This window comes from Antennarius striatus, chromosome 10 (assembly GCF_040054535.1).
Source record: "Antennarius striatus isolate MH-2024 chromosome 10, ASM4005453v1, whole genome shotgun sequence".
Taxonomy (NCBI): domain Eukaryota; kingdom Metazoa; phylum Chordata; class Actinopteri; order Lophiiformes; family Antennariidae; genus Antennarius; species Antennarius striatus.
In genome coordinates this window covers 1,103,148-1,122,222 of record NC_090785.1, presented here as the reverse complement: position 1 = coordinate 1,122,222, position 19,075 = coordinate 1,103,148, and the positions used below count along the sequence as shown (strand labels likewise).

General features: G+C 48.0%; 2 protein-coding genes across 5 annotated transcripts; one reads left to right on the top strand and one right to left on the bottom strand.

The window, feature by feature from the left end:
- Window positions 1-745: 745 nt before the first annotated feature.
- On the bottom strand, window positions 746-9,601 carry stard15 (StAR-related lipid transfer (START) domain containing 15). Of its 4 annotated transcripts, XM_068325477.1 has the most exons (8): window positions 8,729-9,597; window positions 6,868-7,135; window positions 5,022-5,359; window positions 2,783-2,930; window positions 2,598-2,701; window positions 1,846-1,963; window positions 1,711-1,763; window positions 759-1,635 (listed from the first exon to the last, which is right to left on the bottom strand). In XM_068325477.1, exons 3-8 carry the CDS (start codon window positions 5,166-5,168, stop codon window positions 1,420-1,422), a joined length of 786 nt encoding a protein of 261 aa, XP_068181578.1. In that variant the 5' UTR covers window positions 5,169-5,359; window positions 6,868-7,135; window positions 8,729-9,597; the 3' UTR covers window positions 759-1,419. The 4 variants fall into 4 exon arrangements, with proteins under 4 accessions (XP_068181579.1, XP_068181580.1, XP_068181581.1 ...); XM_068325478.1 differs by lacking the exon at window positions 5,022-5,359 and having other exon boundaries at window positions 746-1,635; window positions 8,729-9,601; XM_068325479.1 differs by lacking the exons at window positions 5,022-5,359; window positions 6,868-7,135; window positions 8,729-9,597 and adding an exon at window positions 4,182-4,305 and having other exon boundaries at window positions 746-1,635.
- tgfbi (transforming growth factor, beta-induced) lies at window positions 7,527-18,296 on the top strand. The gene is made up of 17 exons (XM_068325475.1): window positions 7,527-7,713; window positions 8,487-8,585; window positions 11,192-11,256; window positions 11,658-11,815; window positions 11,898-12,062; window positions 12,144-12,290; window positions 12,367-12,508; window positions 12,588-12,800; window positions 12,878-13,015; window positions 13,319-13,461; window positions 14,668-14,804; window positions 14,881-15,011; window positions 16,506-16,630; window positions 16,713-16,815; window positions 16,997-17,064; window positions 17,542-17,566; window positions 17,646-18,296. The coding sequence occupies exons 1-17, from the start codon at window positions 7,589-7,591 to the stop codon at window positions 17,702-17,704; spliced, it is 2,043 nt and encodes a 680-aa protein (XP_068181576.1). The 5' UTR covers window positions 7,527-7,588; the 3' UTR covers window positions 17,705-18,296.
- Window positions 18,297-19,075: the final 779 nt, after the last annotated feature.

Sequence of the window (19,075 nt, the reverse complement as noted above, 5' to 3'; positions counted from 1 at the left end):
ATGTATTCTGTGGGCGTATCTGTCCTGATTGGTTCGGTTTGGTTCTGTTCTGGTCAGGCTGGGGGGTGGGTGGGGCTAAAACCAGTCCAGAGGACCAATAATCAGGCCTGATCAATAATGACCTTTAACCCCAGGCCTGTTCTCCTCCTCTTTAACGGAGGCAGAACCATCAGGACCTTGAGCAAGTCCTTCAGCTCCGACAGGAAGTGGTCAGCGAACACATCCTGTCCTGGGGGAGCAGCGGGAGCTGGACAGCGGTGGAGTTTCCTCCCCACCGCCCAAAAAACAACCAGAGAGGAAACAGGAAGTGGCTGAAACAATAGAGAGCAGAGAAGAGCGGAGGTCAGCTGCATTCTTCAGGATGTGGAGGTTTCCTCCTGACTTATGAAGGAACGGGGGGGGGGGTCATGGGGGGGGGTCAACATGTACATCTTTACTTTCATTTACTTCTTACTCCGGACGGGAAGTGAAGCTACACTCACCTGACGGATTCAACCACAGCGCCATCATGTGGTCTGAAGGCGCCAACGACCCAGAGAGGAAACGAGCTCAGCTCCAGAGGAAAGACGGCACAAATACGCACAAATATATGTAAATAAATAAATAAATAAATAAATCTGAAAGTTTCTTCAGTTTACAAGTTTAATTAACCCTTCATGAAACAAAACTGAGCAGCAGGATCTGGTACCGAACGCAAGAAATACTCAATACTATTAATAATAATAATTAATAATTATATTAAAAATCAATAATTATAATTAAAAAATATTATAACTGATATAATTATTATAATATATAATAATGATAATAATTAATAACCAATAACAGTAAACCTCTTAACTTCATTAGCTGGTTGCAGAACGTGTTTTTAATGGTTTACCGGTGATTCCAGTATTTGTGTCAGATAGACGTGGAGGAAAATGACGTAAACCCGGATATTTTTTTGAAAAGCGACGTAAAATAAAGACGTAACTCCAAATGACATAAATGGAGATTTATGTGTGTTGTCGGTCTTTGCAGCAAGATTTTAAGAAATCTTTTATTCTAATTGAAAAATGAACTTTTAAAAATCAGCAAACACAAAATATTTCATGTTTCTAGGTCACAGAATAATTTAGTGTTTCTGTTTGTGTTGAATTTGCGTTTCTTCGAGATGATGTGCTTCTTCTGGATCATGATTGTGTTTCAACAGAAATAATTCACACACAAACGCATCACTTTTGGAGGTTTTCCTGTCTTTCTGCAGGTAAACTGAGGATACATGATGTGTTTACATAGTTGGACTCCACCCACTTCCACCTGAGCAGGTGGACACAAACAGAAGAAGAAGAAGAAAAGGGGCTGGAACCGTTTGCCGTCATCCAGACACACACACACAAACACAACCAACACACACTATGGGGGCGTGTCTGCGGGGTCTCAGGTTTCCTCGTCGTCGCTGGGCGCCGCCTTCTCCTCGCTCAGGCCGCTCTCGTCGATGTTCTCCAGCGAATCGGCTCGCTGCAGCGTCAGCTCGGCCACGCTGATGCAGGGCAGCGCGTTCTGCTCGGGGAACATCCACGGCTTCAGGGCGGGGTCGTGCCTCCTCTTCCACTCCGGGTACTTCAGGGACGCCTTGTAGATCTTCCTCATCGCCTGAGGGGACGGAGACAAACAGACGTGAGGAGGAGACGCCGCTCGTTACCCCGGCAACGAGAAGATTAGCCTCACCTTCGGAGCCACGAACTGAGAGACCCTGTTCACCACCCACTTGGGTAACGACCCTACAGAGGGAAGGGGGACACCCCAGAATGTTAGCCAGGTGTGGACCACATTAGGGTGGGTGAGGTGGAGGCGGGGTCTCACCTCTGGGGTCCATCTGGGTCAGGTAGTAGAGGGTGGAACAGTTGGCGCCACTGGACTGGATCAGGTACCCGGTCAGGAGGGACACGGCGCGGACGCAGTCCTTCTTGGGAGGATGTTGCTAGGCGAGGAATTGAAGGGTTAATTTTCACAACATCATCTAGAAAGTTTAACACGTGTTTATTTATTCCACTGACACACAGATTAAATCAGAGAACACTGGTGTTTCAGCCTCTGTTTACAACGCTGTTCCTTTGCTGCCCCCTGGTGGCCCACAGCAGGACTGCAAGTTTATTAGTTGGTACCACCTGACAGGAAATACACCTGTCCCACCGGAGGACGAACCACACAGGTACACCTCCAATATTTAATATTTTGAAAATTGATGCAAGTTGAAAAACGATGTAAGTTGAACGAACTCGTCTCCAGACTAACCTGCCGCTAACCATTCAAAGTTCTGTACTGAACTTTATTCATTATTGTATTTTAATAATATTTAGTTAATATCTATTTTAAACTAACAAATTTTATTTTTTAATATAGTCCAGCTGCTTCTACCTCATTGTGGGTCACGGGGGTTGCTACGGCTAATAATATATTATATGTTTTACTCTTAACTAGTGATTTTATAATTTCAGTGTTTATGAAGTAAAATAACACGAACTTGATTTTTGATTTTTTCCGTGTATTTAAAAAAAAAAGAAAAACAGGTAACAGGTGTTAGCCTAGCGTGTAAAGGGCTAGCTGATGCTCACCGGATGCTTGACAGAGTAGTTGATGATCAGGTAGTCGTTTCCGAGCGGAAGCCACGATCTCAGCGTCACGAAGTCGCGGTTCTTCAGCGGCCGCGGGCACCTCCCTTCAAAAACACACCGCACAACGTCACCTCAGAGATGCTAACCTAGCTTAGCGTCACACCTGCACGTTTTGATGGACTCACAGGAGTAGTATCCGATGTCGGCGTTAGCCGTCAGGCGGCCGATGTCGTAGGTGTCGATCATGTTGGTGTCCCACTTCCTGCGGTAGCTGGTGTCGTGGAGAACGTCGTACAGCGTCTCCGCCGTCACGTCTTTACACACAGTCCTCATCTGCCACCAAAACAGGAAGTAGATCACATCAATACGACGTCATTCACACAGCTTCCTGTCGCTTCATGAACACTTCCTGCTTCCTGAGTCCAGATGTCATGTGATCCGCCTTCTACTGTATGACATCAGACTCTTTCCCGGCGTGCTAATTGCTAATCGCTCAGCAGCGTCGCGCCTGGCTGAGCAGCAGTCATCAGATATTGTGCTGTAACTCAATCAGCGGCGCGGCGTTAGCATCAATCATTCATACGGGCTGAGCGTCGCGTCTCGCTTGCAGCTACAAGACTAAAGAACGGTGATGATGATGATGAGGATGATGATGAGATGAGAACATGAAGTAATTCTGATTCTATTAAAAAACAGTCAGCTTCAGGCGTTTTAGCCTCTCCTAGCCTAACTAGCTGGTCTCCATCTTGTAAGAAGTCAGGTTAGCTTAACTTATTGGACAACACAAATGCTAACCCAGAATGCTAGCTAGCTGCTCTGTGTGAAACGTAAACAGGTGACAACAGGTAAGCTAACAACATATTGAAATTAGCTGGCGCTACATGCTAAAACATGACGAGACACAGAGTTATTGTTGTTAGCATAAAGTAGATATTAGCATAGTCTTTGTAGTTACTTTAACATGGATGTTGCTCCTTTTATTTTGCTACACTAGCAGCTTTCCCTTTAGCCTATTGGCTAACAAACGCACGGTGACCTTTGCGCTAAGCTAGCATGAAGGTGTTTTAGTACGATGATGATGACTCAGGCATTTTAGCTTCTCCTAGCCTAACCAGCTGGTCGCCATTTTGTGGGAAGCTAGGTTAGCTTAAGTTATTGGACAACAATGATGTAAACCAAGAATGCTACCTGCTAGCTAGCTGCTCAGTGTGAAACGTAAAGAAACGAGGCAGTAACTCTGTACCATGTGCTAAATAAACGCTAGGATATTGTTAGCATAAAATAAGATGCTAAAACAGCCTTTGGATTAAATTTCAAATGGATGTTGCTCCTTTTATTGGGCTAAGCTAACAGCTTCCTCTTTAGGCTACTGGAGATGTTGCTACTAACAAATTTCGTAGCCTTTGTGCTAAGCTAACATAAAAGTGTTTTTGTACTGATGATGATGATGTTTATCTTCTCACCCGACGAATTCCGTTAGCAGCGTTTAGCTCAAAAGCTAACACGATGCATGAAACACCTCCAACAAGCCGCTGCTGAATTATTGATTCTGGTTGTTGACACTGATGATGACATCATCTTCACCTGATCAGCTGACACATGTTGTACAACAAACGGCACTGCGGGTCACATGGGTCACACGGGTCACATGGCCACCCGACGAAGAGACTGGACTCTGATCTGGTTTCAAACAGGTTTGAATGGCGTTCATACGTGGACCTGGATCGGATTCACATCTGATTCATGGTTATGTAACGACACACACACACACACACACACACACACACACACACACACACACACACACACACACACACACACACACACACACACACACACTCGGGTTTCCAGCGTTATGTTTTCCGCTCTGAATTTTTCAGCACGCCGGCGCCGAGCGGCGGCTTGTCTTTCCCTGGAGGAGACTGACGGCTGATCGGAGACCAGCTGATCCGGACCAGAACCCGTTGATCACATGACGTCACATCCAATCAGCTGACAGCCTCACGCTTGATTGGCGACAGTCGTCATGGCCAGAGAGGAGAATGCAATCATTAATTTTTTACTTTTAAAGAAATTTAAAAAAATAAACTGTGTTTCTTTAATTGCTAAATTTATTTTTTTAAAAGTTTTTATTTATATACAATATATTTTTATATATTATATGTAATATTATTATTGATTTATCAAATGTAAACGTCATTGATGGTCTCTAGAACATCAGTGACGTCACTAAAAGCACCCAGTTTACATTTAAAAAAACTTTGTTCTGAGCGGAAAAGTCACGTGACTAATGATGACGGTAACGAAGCTTTTCTTTTACACACGTCTGAGTTTAACGACCTGGTCCCTGACAAACGTTCCGGTTCGGGTTCGAATCCCACCTGAGACCGGCGTCTCGCGCGCCGCGCCAGGTGTTCCGCTCACCTTGACTTTCTGGACGCTCGCGCTCTCCTCCTCGCGGCACCACACCGTCACCCCCCCCTTGTTGTAGCGGCTGATCCATCCGTCGGAGCTCAGACACTGGTCTCTGAACGACGTGAACACCGAGTCGTCCGGGATCTGGACCTGCATGGTTCGGTCAGCCGGTCCAGACCAGACCCACCTGGTGCTGGGTGACCCGCCTGGTTCCGGTAAACTCCCTGACAGGTGACTCAGAACTTCTGAGCTACTGGTGGAACCGGGTTGAAGAGTAAATACAGCAGCAGGTCGGCTCTGCTCTGACGTCACTACTGTCTCACCTGTAGATCCTCGAGGCTCGAGCTCTGCGAATATGAGACAGGAGGAGGAGGAGAAGAGGTCTCACTCTGATCCATGTTCGGAAACTAATCTAAAACAAGCGGTAGTGAACTTTCAATTTTTCACGTGTAACTAAACTGTTGCTTTATGAGATCACTGATTGGCTGCATTTAAATGTGGCATGTCAATCAATCAATCAATCAATCAATCAATCAAGCCATACCTTATATATTTAGGGAATTAAAATCAATGTACTGATAATGAGGCTCAATTTCTCTGTAGACGATCTCTGATGCTACGTTCAAGTGCTCCAGGAAACATGAACATCCTCTCATGCTCCTGAGCTCAGTCACATCTTCTCCATCAGTTCATGTTTCAATTATTGTTTATTGATCACATTTAAGGTATCGGATGGAACTGATCACGACTCTTTAATTTGATTCAGCGTGTATTAAAGTCGGTTCTGGAGTCTCCAGAGGGCCTCTGAACGCATCAGTAACTGACACCTGTTGTTCAGGTGGATCAGTGGGTGGAGCCAAACTGATGGAGAACAGATCAGGTAGCAGCAGCTGATAGTTTCCATCACTGGAAATATAAAAGAAAGCTTTCTAGAAACACGAGCTGTTAAAACCACACGTATACCTCCAATTCAAACTACAATTAAAACTACAAAAACTACAATTAAAAGTACAAAAACTGCAATTAAAACTACAATTAAAACTACAATTAAAACTACAATTAAAACTACAATTAAAACTACAATTAAAACTACAATTAAAACTGCAAAAACTACAATTAAAATTAAAAAATATAATTAGGTCTCTTTTAAAACTACAAAATATTATAAAGTTCCAATTGAAACTACAAAATATAATTGAAATATAATATAAAGTTTCTATTACTACAAATTGTACTCAACTGGATCACGCTGGTTCCACTGGTTTGGATCCTTAGAGTTCTAACAGGACACATTTTGTGACTCCTATGCCCCTGCTGGAGGTCAAAGGTCATGGAGGATCGTCATCAGGATGAAGGTCTGGCTCCCGCCTGACGACTCCCATCAGATCACATGATCACATGTCGTGACTCGTCTCTAACTGGGAGCTGTGCAAACACGATGGACCTAAACACGGAATATTTTCCTTGCTGTAAACGTTTAACGAGTGGAAAGCGTCCGGAGGGTCGGACGTGTGCAGGTCGCACTCAGCTGCTAGCGTTAGCATTAGCTTACATAACCTCAGCTGAATCCTTTTGAGCCGACTTTAGGAGAAACGGTTCAACACGTTTGAATCGATCAATACATTTCTGACCAACGCGTATCGCTCACATCTGCAGCGCTCTGATGTCGGAGTGGGCCTGAACGCACCAAATGTCTCATTCTGATGGGGACAAGTGGAGACTAAAGGGGGATCATCAGTGGATCTGATTGGCTGTGCATTGTTAACGTGTTTGTAAACATACCTACGTGTCTGTTAGCATCTGTTAGCTTAGCAACACCACAATGTGAAGAAGTCAAACCTGAGAGATTCCTCACCTGAGAGTCAGACGGTCTTTAACGTCCAGGTTGAGACGCCAGAAGCAGGAGGGCGGGGCTTCAGCCCCAGTCATGGGATTAACAATACTGACCCCCCTCGGTTCCACAGGGGGGTGTCCAACAGCTGCTCTTAGACCTCAGGGAGATGACTTCCTGTCTCCGCCTCTTCACCCTCAGCCCACGTTTCCTCTCCATGGACCAATCTCCCCCTCCGTTCATCTCTTTGCTGATGACGACTTCGTATTCCCCTCAAACACAGCTGCAGTTTCTGAAATATAGTTCTATTTATTTATTTATTTATAGGATGGTGGTGCAGTACCTAGTTCTGACCACACAGGGGCGCCAGAGGAGCGCTACTGCTTTACTGCTATATAGTTATGGCCACTAGAGGCGCTGCAGAGCAGAATCTAATCTAGTTTCTATGGAATATTAAGAACAGGATTAAATTATTGATGATAGAAGGATTTTATCCGACTACAGGTGAAGTCAAAGGGTTTATTCTGAGTATGGTGGCCTCTGAGGGACATTTGGAACTTTTTGTGTCTTCAGTTTTTTTCCCTGTGATGTTTTGATTCTGGTGAACTGAGGGATCTCAGTTCTGCTGTCTCCTCCCTCTCTCCTCCCCTCCGTCTGGACTTTATAAACCGGGTTCAGGACGGCGTCTCGCTGAAGAGAGTCCGAGTCTCACCCCCGGCAGGAGGAGGTTTCCCAGTCTCTGAAGATGAACGTGTGTGACCTGGTCCCGGTCCTGGTCCTGGCTCTGACCCTGGTTCTGGATGCTTCTGGAGCCCGGTCCCCCTACCAGGCCGTCCTGCAGCACAGCCGGATCAGAGGCCGCCAGCAGGGGTGAGTGGGTCAGAACCGGACCGGTTTAGAATAATCCCATCAAACTGAGATGATGTCATCAGATATTGATGATTATTTCTGTACCTGCAGCAGCTGCAGACCCAATCCTCTCCAGTCCACCTTAAACGCTGAGCTCAGGTTAAGGTGGACTCATCAAAAAGTTTCTCAATTTTTATTTTTAACTTCTGATTGTCAACGAATGTTTTATTACTGACTGAAAAATAATGAAATGATCAGAAACGTCAACAAAAAACGAAGCGATTATGAATATTTGCTGGTTTAAATGATAAAATATGATTATTATAATGTTTACCTGAACAAAGATGCAAGAAAGGTTTTCATTAATACTAATAATACTGATTACCTGGATGGAAAACGAGGGATTTACAATAAATGAGTCAAATTTTCTTTTCTTTTTGTATCTGTATATTTGTATTTGAAAACCTCTGGTTTTGATGGAGGTCGTCTACAATTCCCACACTTTCCTGCCCGTGAACGCCTCATAAATAATGTCATTCACAGAAGTTTCAAGCCCAAACTTTCCAGATGGAACAAAGAAACTGGAATCCCCCATGGACTTGAACACCACACTCGTGTTTCACCTCATCTCGAGGATTAAGATGCTCCAGCTGTTATTTAAAGCTTCAATATGTATTGATTACTGATCAGTTTCTGATCCTAGGAACTGAGAGGTGTTCAAATTCGTGGGAATTTTCAGTACTATTAGAGTTTCTATGTTTTTCTTTCTAATCTTTGCCTCTCTGGTCCTTCAGGCCGAACGTTTGCGCCATGCAGCAGCTCAAAGGCACAAACAAGAAATATTTCACCAACTGCAAGCAGTGGTACCACCGCAAGATCTGCGGCAAACCCACGTGAGTCTGATTGAAATGTTTTTTTATTGCAGAAGTGTTTCTTTAGTCCCACTGGACGGAGGAATGTCCCCCTCCAGAGGTGTCCTCACCTCTTATATAACCACAGAAGAAGAAATCTGCTAGAGCCATCAGTGTCGGCTTACCTCCGAGCTCCAGAACCTGCTGGGAGACCCCAAGGTTCATCTGAGGGACGCGTCCAACTGTTTCCGTTCTGCTTCTCTCTGGATGCTCACATGGGTGGGGAGGGGGTTAGCGGTAGCGGCTCTGTGGCGCTAACTGGGTCACAGTGATGCTCACATTCCTGCTAATGGTTTTATGCCAGGCCGCCAAAAAAGAGAGCAAACATGAACCACAGAGAAAGAACACTCCGGCGCGGTGCGTTCAGGTGCACTCCGACTTACAGCTACTCTAGATGGGGGAAACGGCGCCACTACCTGTCTGTTGTCACGACCCCCAAAGTTTACCCTGGAAATAACACACAGGTCATGCTCATATATGATTGCTAACTAATTAGCATGTTGCTAAGCAGTCGCTGTCTGGACGTGTGTTAGCTAAGGCTACTAAAAAGCTGAGCTAACATCATGAAGACAGATGAAGTCAGTTTTCAACGCCTCATTTCATTGTATATTAGCGTAGCGTTAGCGCTGTGTGAAATTAGCTAACTATAGTCATGATTTAAATAAGCTAGCTTTAGCAACACCACCTGTAGCTGTGATGCTACAAAAGAAATATGTGGTGCTAATTGTTGCTGACTTAGCGTTGTACTTGAGTTAGCAGTCACGCTAACATATCGCTAGTAGATGTTAAACTAAATGTCGGTGGAGGTGGATGAATAAATGCTGCGGCGCTGAGCTGCCCGAGGTCTTTGAATGCAGCGTTTGAATCAACAGATTCTTTCAGCTCCGAACAGGAAGTTGAAAAACGAGGAAGTTTCAGGCCGTTGGTAGGAAGTGAAGCCGCCAGCGGACGCAAACAGTCGCGGTCTGTGGAAACACTCGGCTGATCTCTGACATCTCATGCTGGGGGGGTGGTGGTGGTGGTGGTGGTGGTGGGGGGGCGCTGCCGGTCGGCCGTGTGAGGCGTCTTTGTCCTCTGTTTGTGTGTGAGGGAGTTTCTATGGAGGAGGATCAGGGGGGTCAAAGGTCAGCAGAAGGAAGACTCATAACTCCCTTCATAACTCTCACCCCCCACCCCCCTCCAGATGCTCCACCGCCTCTGGTCGGAAAACTAAACGGCGACTGTGAAAGACTTTATGGAGCACGCTAACGTTGTTAGCACGTTAGCATCACCGGCGCTCTGGTATCTGATCCAGAACCCGTAGGCGGTCCTGGTGATGTCATTGGTTGGAGGTCCCATCGCTCCGCCCTGAACAGGAAGTGTACGTCTTTTAGCTTCCAGATTAGCATTGCTAACAGCAGCACAGATTGGACTTTGTTTCCAAGGCAACGAGACGAAGAGAGGGAAAAAACTGAAGGAGCTGTGATTTAATGTGGAAATTCAGATGGTTCTGATCATGATGTCACCACTCACGTCCAATTAGCTTCAGGCACATGTCTCCTATCAGCTGATGAGCTGTCCCCGTCCTGATTGGACCGGCCCGTCTTCTTGAAAGTCGTCTCTGTTCTGGACCGGCGTCTCTGTTAAACCCATCCCGTGGCTTTTGGCCGGAGTCTCAGAGCCCGTCCCTCCGACAGGAAGTGGGTCGATCTAGAAAACTGAAGCCTTTTTCTCAGCTGGATCTTTCTGGACAGGTTCTGCTGAGCATCCCGGCGCCGCCGGCGGAGTAACCCCAACCTGGCGCTGTTTGTTTTTTCAGAACATAGCGTTTGTTTATGTGCAGACAGAACGGGAGTTGGGTTTCCATCTGGTCTGGTAATCAGTCCGTGTGCGTGTGTGTGTGTGTGTGTGTGTGTGTGTGTGTGTGTGTGTGTGTGTGTGTGTGTGTGTGTGTGTGTGTGTGTGTGTGTGTGTAAACGTAAACACACTCTGTCTCGGTAGCCCGTCTCCATCTGTTTACATTTTCCTGCCGACGATACGCGGCGGCCGGCGCTCTGGGAGTTTTTTCCTTTTTTCCGTCTCCAGATGTCGATCCGACGTCTCCTGGAGATAAACTCAAACAGATGATCCCCAAACCTTGATGACATCACTTCCTGTGTCTGCTATGTGGCGCTAGAGAGCACCCACCAACACGTATGCCCTGTTGGTCAAATAATCCTCACTACCCTTGACCAGCAGGGGGCCCCTGTCTGTCTCGGTGGGTTTGGGTTCCGTTCTGGTCGGGCGCCACATTCTTCTTCTCTCGGAGGAAACAAGCTTTACGAGGCGCGTTTACGATGGAACGCTCTACAGGTAGTCATCTCCACGCCCCATTACGACCTGTAAGCAGGAAAACGCTGGGAGCTCCAACGCTCCTCAAACGCATCAGAGTGAGACGCTCGATTTTTTTACAGCTGGAAAATCTTGGAATGGTTTTCATGAGTGAACCCGGACATCGGGTTCAGCTGCTGACCCCGACGGAGACCTGATGATGTCATCACCAGAGGACGGATGGGAGGGGTTATGGTGACTGATTGATCCTCATGTGTCCTGTTGTGTTCCTGCTGTAGGGTCATCACCTACGAGTGCTGCCCTGGATACGAGAAGATCCCTGGAGAGAGAGGATGTCCTGCTGGTACGACCTCTGACCCTATGTCACCGTCTATGTCACTGAAACAGAGCCTGTTTCATTCTGTGAACCTGGACTGTTTCACTGTGTGAACCTGGACTGTTTCACTGTGTGAACCTGGACTGTTTCACTATGTGAACCTGGACTGTTTCACTGTGTGAACCTGGACTGTTTCACTGTGTGAACCTGGACTGTTTCATTCTGTAAACCTGGACTGTTTCACTCTGTGAACCTGGAGTGTTTCACTGCGTGAACCTGGACTGTTAGCGTGTTGCAGTTTTAAACATTAGCGATGTTAAGCTGCTAGTTTAGCCTGCGTAACCGACCGTAGACCCGATATCTGAATCCATCTTGAGTTGCCATGACGACCCTTGCGGTTGCCTCACTCTGCTTGTCCATCTCTGCAGCGCTGCCTCTGGTCAACATCTACAACACTCTGGGCGTGGTCGGCGCCTCCACCACTCAGATGTACTCTGAACGAGCCAAACTCAAGGAGGAGATCGAAGGACCGGGAAGCTTCACCTTCTTCGCCCCAAGCAACGAGGCCTGGGCCGCCCTGCCCACGGTCGGTATCGCCCCCCCAACCCGCTGGACCAGATCTACAACCTCCTTCTGACCGCGTCGGTGTTGGTGTTGTTGTCTTGCAGGAAATCCTGGATGCCCTGGTGAGCAACGTGAACATCGAGCTGCTCAACGCGCTGCACTACCACATGGTGAACCGCCGGCTGACCTCCGAGGAGCTGAAGCACGGGTCCTCCTTCGCCTCCATGTACCAGGATTTCCACGTCCACATCCACCACTACAGCAACGGGGTAACTGGTACACTACTTCTACGTTAGGATGTGAGGTATTGGTGATCAATAGATTGATCGATCTCCTCGTGACCTCCTCAGATCGTGACGGTGAACTGCGCTCGTCTGATCAAGCCCGACCAGCACTCCACAAACGGCATCGTTCACGTGGTCGACCGCGTCATCACCGCCATCTCCAACAACGTGCACACCATAATTGACATCGCCGACGACCTGGAAACCCTACGAGTCAGTACGCCAGTCAATCAACCAATCAGTTTGATCAGGTGGACAGCAACGGCGTCCTGTACTCCTTGTCTTCCAGACAGCGTTGGCGGCGGCGGGTCTTAACTCCATGTTGGAGAACGAGGGCCAGTACACCATCTTCGCTCCCACCAATGAGGCATTCGAGAAGATTCCCCAGGCGACCCTGAACCGGATCCTGGGAGACCCCATTGCTCTGAGAGGTGACCACCATTCCGTTGGTAGTTCAGGACCACCACCTTGAAGGGCTTTGATGTCAGCCCCCTTGTCCCGCCCCTTCAGACCTGCTGAACTATCATATCCTGAGACACATGCAGTGCGCCGAGTCCATCGTGTCCGGCATGCCCATGGAAACCCTTCAGGGGACCACCCTGGAGGTGGGGTGCGATGGGGACCAGTTGACCCTGAACGGAAAGGCCATCATCACCCTGAAGGACCAGCTGGGAACCAACGGGGTCGTCCACTACATCAACGAGCTGCTGATCCCCGATTCAGGTACCACCAGGTCCAGCAAGTCCACAGTGACCCCCTCAGGAAAACTGGAGTACTGACTTCATGTTTGATACTTGAAGCTAAAGTCCTGCTGGAGTTGGCCGAAGGTTCAAATGTCGACACAACAATCCGGCTGTTCCAGGATGCCGGGCTGACCCCCCACCTGACGGGCTCCGAGGCTCTGACCTTGCTGGCTCCTCTGGACGATGCCTTCAGAGGTAGGAGGAACCTTGACCTCCGTGTTTGTCTCCATTGTCTCTGAACCATAACTCACAAACTGTTTGAGAAACTTTAAACAGACGTCAACCCGGTGTCAGGTTGCGGTATCTCTGGTTCCTCTGGAACTTCTACTGTTTGTGTTTTTTTCTTGTGTCCATGGTTGGAAGATAAACTTGTGAGGATTAATCACACGATGCTCTCCAAACATGTAACGTCCTCCATGGTGGTGATGAAATGTGTAGCTTCATATGAAGGTGAGAAGTTGCCCGCTGACCTCATGACTCCCTGCTGGTCTTCAACAGGAAGTCCAACGATGACAACGGAGCTGAAGAAGCTGATGACCAATCACATCTTGAAGGAGCAGCTGTCCTCCAAGTCGCTGTACCACGGCCAGGAGCTGGAGACGCTGGGGGGACTCAAGCTCCGGGTGTTCGTCTACAGGAACGTAAGAACCACAGGTCGTCCTGCACCTGCACCCGCAAGCTCCACCCGGTTCCTCCACTGCAGTCCAGAATCAAACACCTCAGCAACCACCGGTGATGACATGTTCACGGCACGCTACATAGCTAATATGCTAAACTAAGATAGGAAACAACTAACCTTTAACTCCAGCTGATGTTGCTCTATTGGTTGGTAGTTGTATCAACACAGTTGCTCCACTGGTTGGTGGTTTTATTTGATGATGTTGCTCTATTGGTTGGTGGTTGTATTGATAATGTTGCTCTATTGGTTGGTGGTTGTATTGATAATGTTGCTCTATTGGTTGGCGGTTGTATTGATAATGTTGCTCTATTGGTTGGTGGTTGTATTGATAACGTTGCTCTATTGGTTGGCGGTTGTATTGATAATGTTGCTCTATTGGTTGGCGGTTGTATTGATAATGTTGCTCTATTGGTTGGTAGTTGTATCAACACAGTTGCTCCACTGGTTGGTGGTTTTATTGATGATGTTGCTCTATTGGTTGGCGGTTGTATTGGTGACGTTGCTCCACCGGTTTCTGGAGTCTCTGTTGCCTTTCATGTGTTCAGATTGGTTGCCTTTGCTGTTGCCCTCCTTATTGACCCCTGATCCCATCCGCTCCGCGTTGCGTCCAGTCGGTGGATGTGTGACGTAAACACGAGGGATCTGATTGGTTCCTGATGTTCTGGTGGTTGTCTGGTTGGTTGCAGTCTTTGATTCTTGTCAGGTTGAAGCAAACATGTCCAGAATCAGTAAATACCATCTAGGAAACGTTTAGGAAACGTCCTCCATGATGTCTCGCAGATGGAACCGCGTTTGATCCGTTGTCTCCGGTGGTCGTCACGTGATCCTGCTCTGGACCGGTGGGTGGCTCGTGTTACCGCTCAGTAATGATCTCTGCAGACCACAACCAGCTTCCTGCTTCCCACGACGACTAAATCTTTCCAGACACCATCAAAGACTGTGTGTTGCATTCACTGACCTCGTACAGAAATGTTTTTCCGATTATCCCTTTCTTTCTTTCTCTCGTTAATTTCATGACAGTCTTTTTTCCAGTAATGATAAAAGACGACTTACCCAAAATGTTGAACAGAAGGTCCAGACGTTAGACGGTACCAAACCTGGCCCCGGGGGTCTTCTTGTCGTCCATCCGTCACCCGCCTCTCAGGTGTTCCTGTTCTTGCGTTTGTAGAACCTGTGCATTGAGAACGCCTGCATCGCCGCTCACGACAAGACCGGACGCTACGCCTCCATGTTCACCATGGACAAAGTCCTCGCCCCCCCCATGGGCACGGTCATGGACGTCCTGAAGGCAGAGGACCGGTTCAGGTGAGCGCTCAAGATCTCTGTCAGACACACCACATGCAGAGGTGTGGGAATCAAACGTACCTCCTTGGTGCTCCAGCCTCCTGGTCGGCGCCATCCAGACGGCGGGGATGACAGAGCTGCTGAACCAGCAGGGGGAACTCACCTTCTTCGCCCCCACCAACGAGGCCTTCAATGCCCTGCAGCAGGCAGAACGCAGCAGACTGATGCGTGAGTAGAGGAGGGATGGATGGCTGGATGGATGGATGGATTAGATAGATAGACGAGTCCATCCTGAATTTCCCTTGGGATCATTAAAGTATATATCTATCTATCTATCTATCTATCTAAAGGATGAACCGGTCGGACTAACACCAGTCGGACTAACGTCAGTTGGACTAACACCGGTCGGACTAACACCAGTCGGACTAACATCAGTTGGACTAACAACAGTTGGACTAACACCGGTTGGACTAACACTGGTTGGACTAAGACCAGTTGGACTAAGACCAGTTGGACTAAGACCAGTTGGACTAACACCGGTCAGACTAACACCAGTCGGACTAAACCGGTTGGACTAACACCGGTTGGACTAAGACCAGTTGGACTAAGACCAGTTGGACTAAAGTGGTCAGACTAAGACCAGTTGGACTAGACCAGTCAGACTAACACCAATTGCACTAAACCGGTTAGACTAACGCCGGTCGGACTAAACCGGTTGGACTAACACTGGTTGGACTAACACTGGTTGGACTAAGACCAGTTGGACTAAAGTGGTCAGACTAAGACCAGTTGGACTAGACCAGTCAGACTAACACCAATTGCACTAAACCGGTTAGACTAACGCCGGTCGGACTAAACCGGTTGGATTAAACCGGTTGGACTAACACTGGTTGGACTAACGCCAGTTGGACTAAACCGGTCGGACTAAACCGATAGGACTAACACCGGTCGGACTAACACCGGTTGGACTAACACCGGTCGGACTAACACCGGTTGGACTAACACCGGTCGAACTAAACCGATTGGACTAACACCGGTCGGACTAACACCGGTCGGACTAACACCGGTCGAACTAAACCGATTGGACTAACACCGGTCGAACTAACACCGGTTGGACTAACACCGGTCGGACTAACACCGGTCGGACTAACACCGGTTGGACTAACACCGGTCGGACTAAACCGGTTGGACTAACACCGGTTGGACTAACACCGGTCGGACTAACACCGGTCGGACTGACACCGGTCGGACTAACACCGGTTGGACTAAACCGGTTGGACTAACACCGGTCGGACTAACACCGGTTGGACTAACACCGGTCGGACCAACACCGGTTGGACTAAACCGGTTGGACTAAACCGGTTGGACTAAACCGGTTGGACTAACACCGGTCGGACTAACACCGGTCGGACTAACACCGGTTGCGTCTCCTTTGCAGCGCTGGACGCTCTCTTCTTTAAAGTCCTTGTTTGGTCCGAAACCTTTTGTTGACGTGACTCCCGGCAGCTTTAATCGTTCTTATATAAACCGTCGGCTGCAGCAGCCTAATAAAGACATGTAGACGCTGTCGGGTGTGTGTGTGTGTGTGTGTGTGTGTGTGTGTGAGTCCAAAGCATAAGCAGCTGAATTTAGAGAACATGGACCTGAGTGTTTGTGGATGTGATTGAACCGCCTTGACTTAACTAACCATCAGGATGCGTCTCTCTCTCCTCCGTTGCCTAGGTAACCGACAGGAGCTGTCAGCTGTGCTCAGGTATCACCTGGGGGGGGGACTGTTGGTCAGCGGCGGCGTCGGGTCTCACACCCGGATGAAACCCCTGCAGGGGGAGAAGCTGGAGCTGGGCGTGGTCGGTGCCCTCGCCTTCCTGGTCTTCAATAACTTTATTTAAACACCGTCGCTGACGCTGACAGCCGTCCTCTGTGTTTCAGCGTAACTACACCGTCTACGTCAACAAGGTGCCGGTGGCTGAAGCCGACCTGATGGCGACCAATGGCGTCGTCCACGCCGTCAACAGCATCATTAGACCGCTGCGTGAGTTCCTGCTTCTAGATGGGGGGGGGCAAAAGGGGTGTTAGCATGTCAGACATTAGCGCCCTCATCAGGTCCTGATGCTGAATGCATGACGTCTGTCAGAGGTTATTAACTGTCCCGGTGGACTGAATGACGTCTATCAGAGGTTATTAACTGTCCTGATGACGGGTTTGTGTTTCAGCTCCAAAGGTGGACAGAGAACAGTCTGATGGGCCTGCAGCTGCTCACAGACCTGCTATCTCCACCAGGGTGAGACCACAGGGCCGACATAGAGGAGACATACAGCACACATAGAGCAGACGTACAGCAGACATAGAGCAGACATACAGCATAGAGGTGACATACAGCAGACATACAGGTGACATACAGGTAACATACGGCAGACATACAGCACATACAGGTGACATACATGAGATGTACAGGTGACATTACATTACCTCTGTCTAAACTGAGGGAACACTTCTTGTTCTGTTCTGCTCGTTGAATAAAGTCAACTGGATTTGAATATGCTAATGAGTAACGGTGACACCTAGTGGGTGAAACAAACAGTGCAGAGGACGGCGATAACGAACACGGACAGAAGACGCCACATTAACAAATCAAAGGTTGAACACCAGTGACTCTGACCCGGTCGACCCAAACATGTTTGTTTACTGTCAACATAAATAAATGAACCCTGATAAATATGCTAATGAGCTGACACCAGGTTCTACCTTCCCTCCCCAGTCTGACACCAGGAGCTTCAGGAACGGTGAGTTCGACTCGTTTCTCTCTTTCTGAAACATTTCCTGAGACTAAACATCTGCATGTCTTCATCGCGACGCCTTCAGACGAGCTTTTCCAGAAGGTGGTCAGGAGTCGCTCCAGCAGGACGATGAAGAAACAGTAGAACCGACCGGCGCCAGAAGAACATCTGAGGAGCTGCAGAACTCGTTTTCAATCCAAAGAGTCCAAAAAATCTGAAGGAAAAATCCCCCCGAGGTCCTCAAACGCTGCAAAGTCCGGTTCCTGGATCCAAAGCAGGAGAAGATCCTGGAGGAACCTCAAACCAGACGAGTTCAGGGACCGTCCGACACCACAGAACCAACAGAACAGTTCAAATAAACAGGAACACATCATTAGAACCTCATGTAGATAGAACCAACGTTGTTCCTTCTCTGTTGGCTGCTGAAAAGCATCTTGGGTAATGTAGGAAAATACCAGATGGTCTGAGGGGGGTTTAGAGGAGGAAGATGAAGATGGAGGTGATGAAACTTAAAGATCTTTATTTCTTCTGTTCACTTAAAAAAAAAACCGTTTGCGACCAAATTCTGAACTTTCACAACTTTTGTAACGTGTTTGTTGTTGTTGTTGTTGTTGTTTACTCCATGTTGTCGTCCTGCAACAAACAAAACCACCTGATGGATTTCTGGATTTTGTTTTAGGAATTTTCTGTTGTTGTTTTTTTTTTTTTAAATAAAGCTGAAACGAGTGAAACGCGTCGGGCGGCTGAAGCTGAGTGGGGGTGTCGGGGGGAGGGGATAAAGGCCCATTCAGAGCCCGGCCTTGGGGTTCAACGCGGGGTCACGCCCCTCCGACGGTTTGTCAAAAGGCTGCGGCGCGTCCACGCGTCACAGCCGTCACGCCGACTCAGATCAACGCCATCCGTGAGCGTTTCCTGAATGCACATTCTTTCCTCGCCGCGGCCGGAGGCGGGTCGGCGCCGCCGGGCGCTAATGTGGTCCAGGTGAGGCCGACGGGAGAACGCTGCTTTATCCCAGTTTAACACGAGGCAGTGAACGCCTCGCAGAGGAAACCTTCAGTTTCCCCTGGAGGGTAGGAGAATGCACACACACACACACACACACACACACACACACACACACACACACACACACACACACACACACACACACAGCTATGCATGAAGATGTCTTTGAACGCCTCATAAACAGATTAAACCGCAGAACAAGAAGAAGAAACGGACGCCATCGACACAAATTTCATCTCTGCCGCGAAAATCAATTTCAAATAGTTTCATATTAAAATCTGTCAGTTTAGTTTCTTCTAACAGGAAGAGACGGTTTGTTTAGGGCGAGTCAATCAAGTCAGAGCCATCTGAAACAAAACGGCGCCCCCCAGTGGTGAAACCAAAAATGACAATGAAGGAGATGAAAGTTAAACAGACGTTAGGTGAATGAATAAACTGTAGGTAAACATCCCCAATTCTGTGCTGAACTTTATTAATGAACGTATTTTAATAATATTTGGTTAATATGAA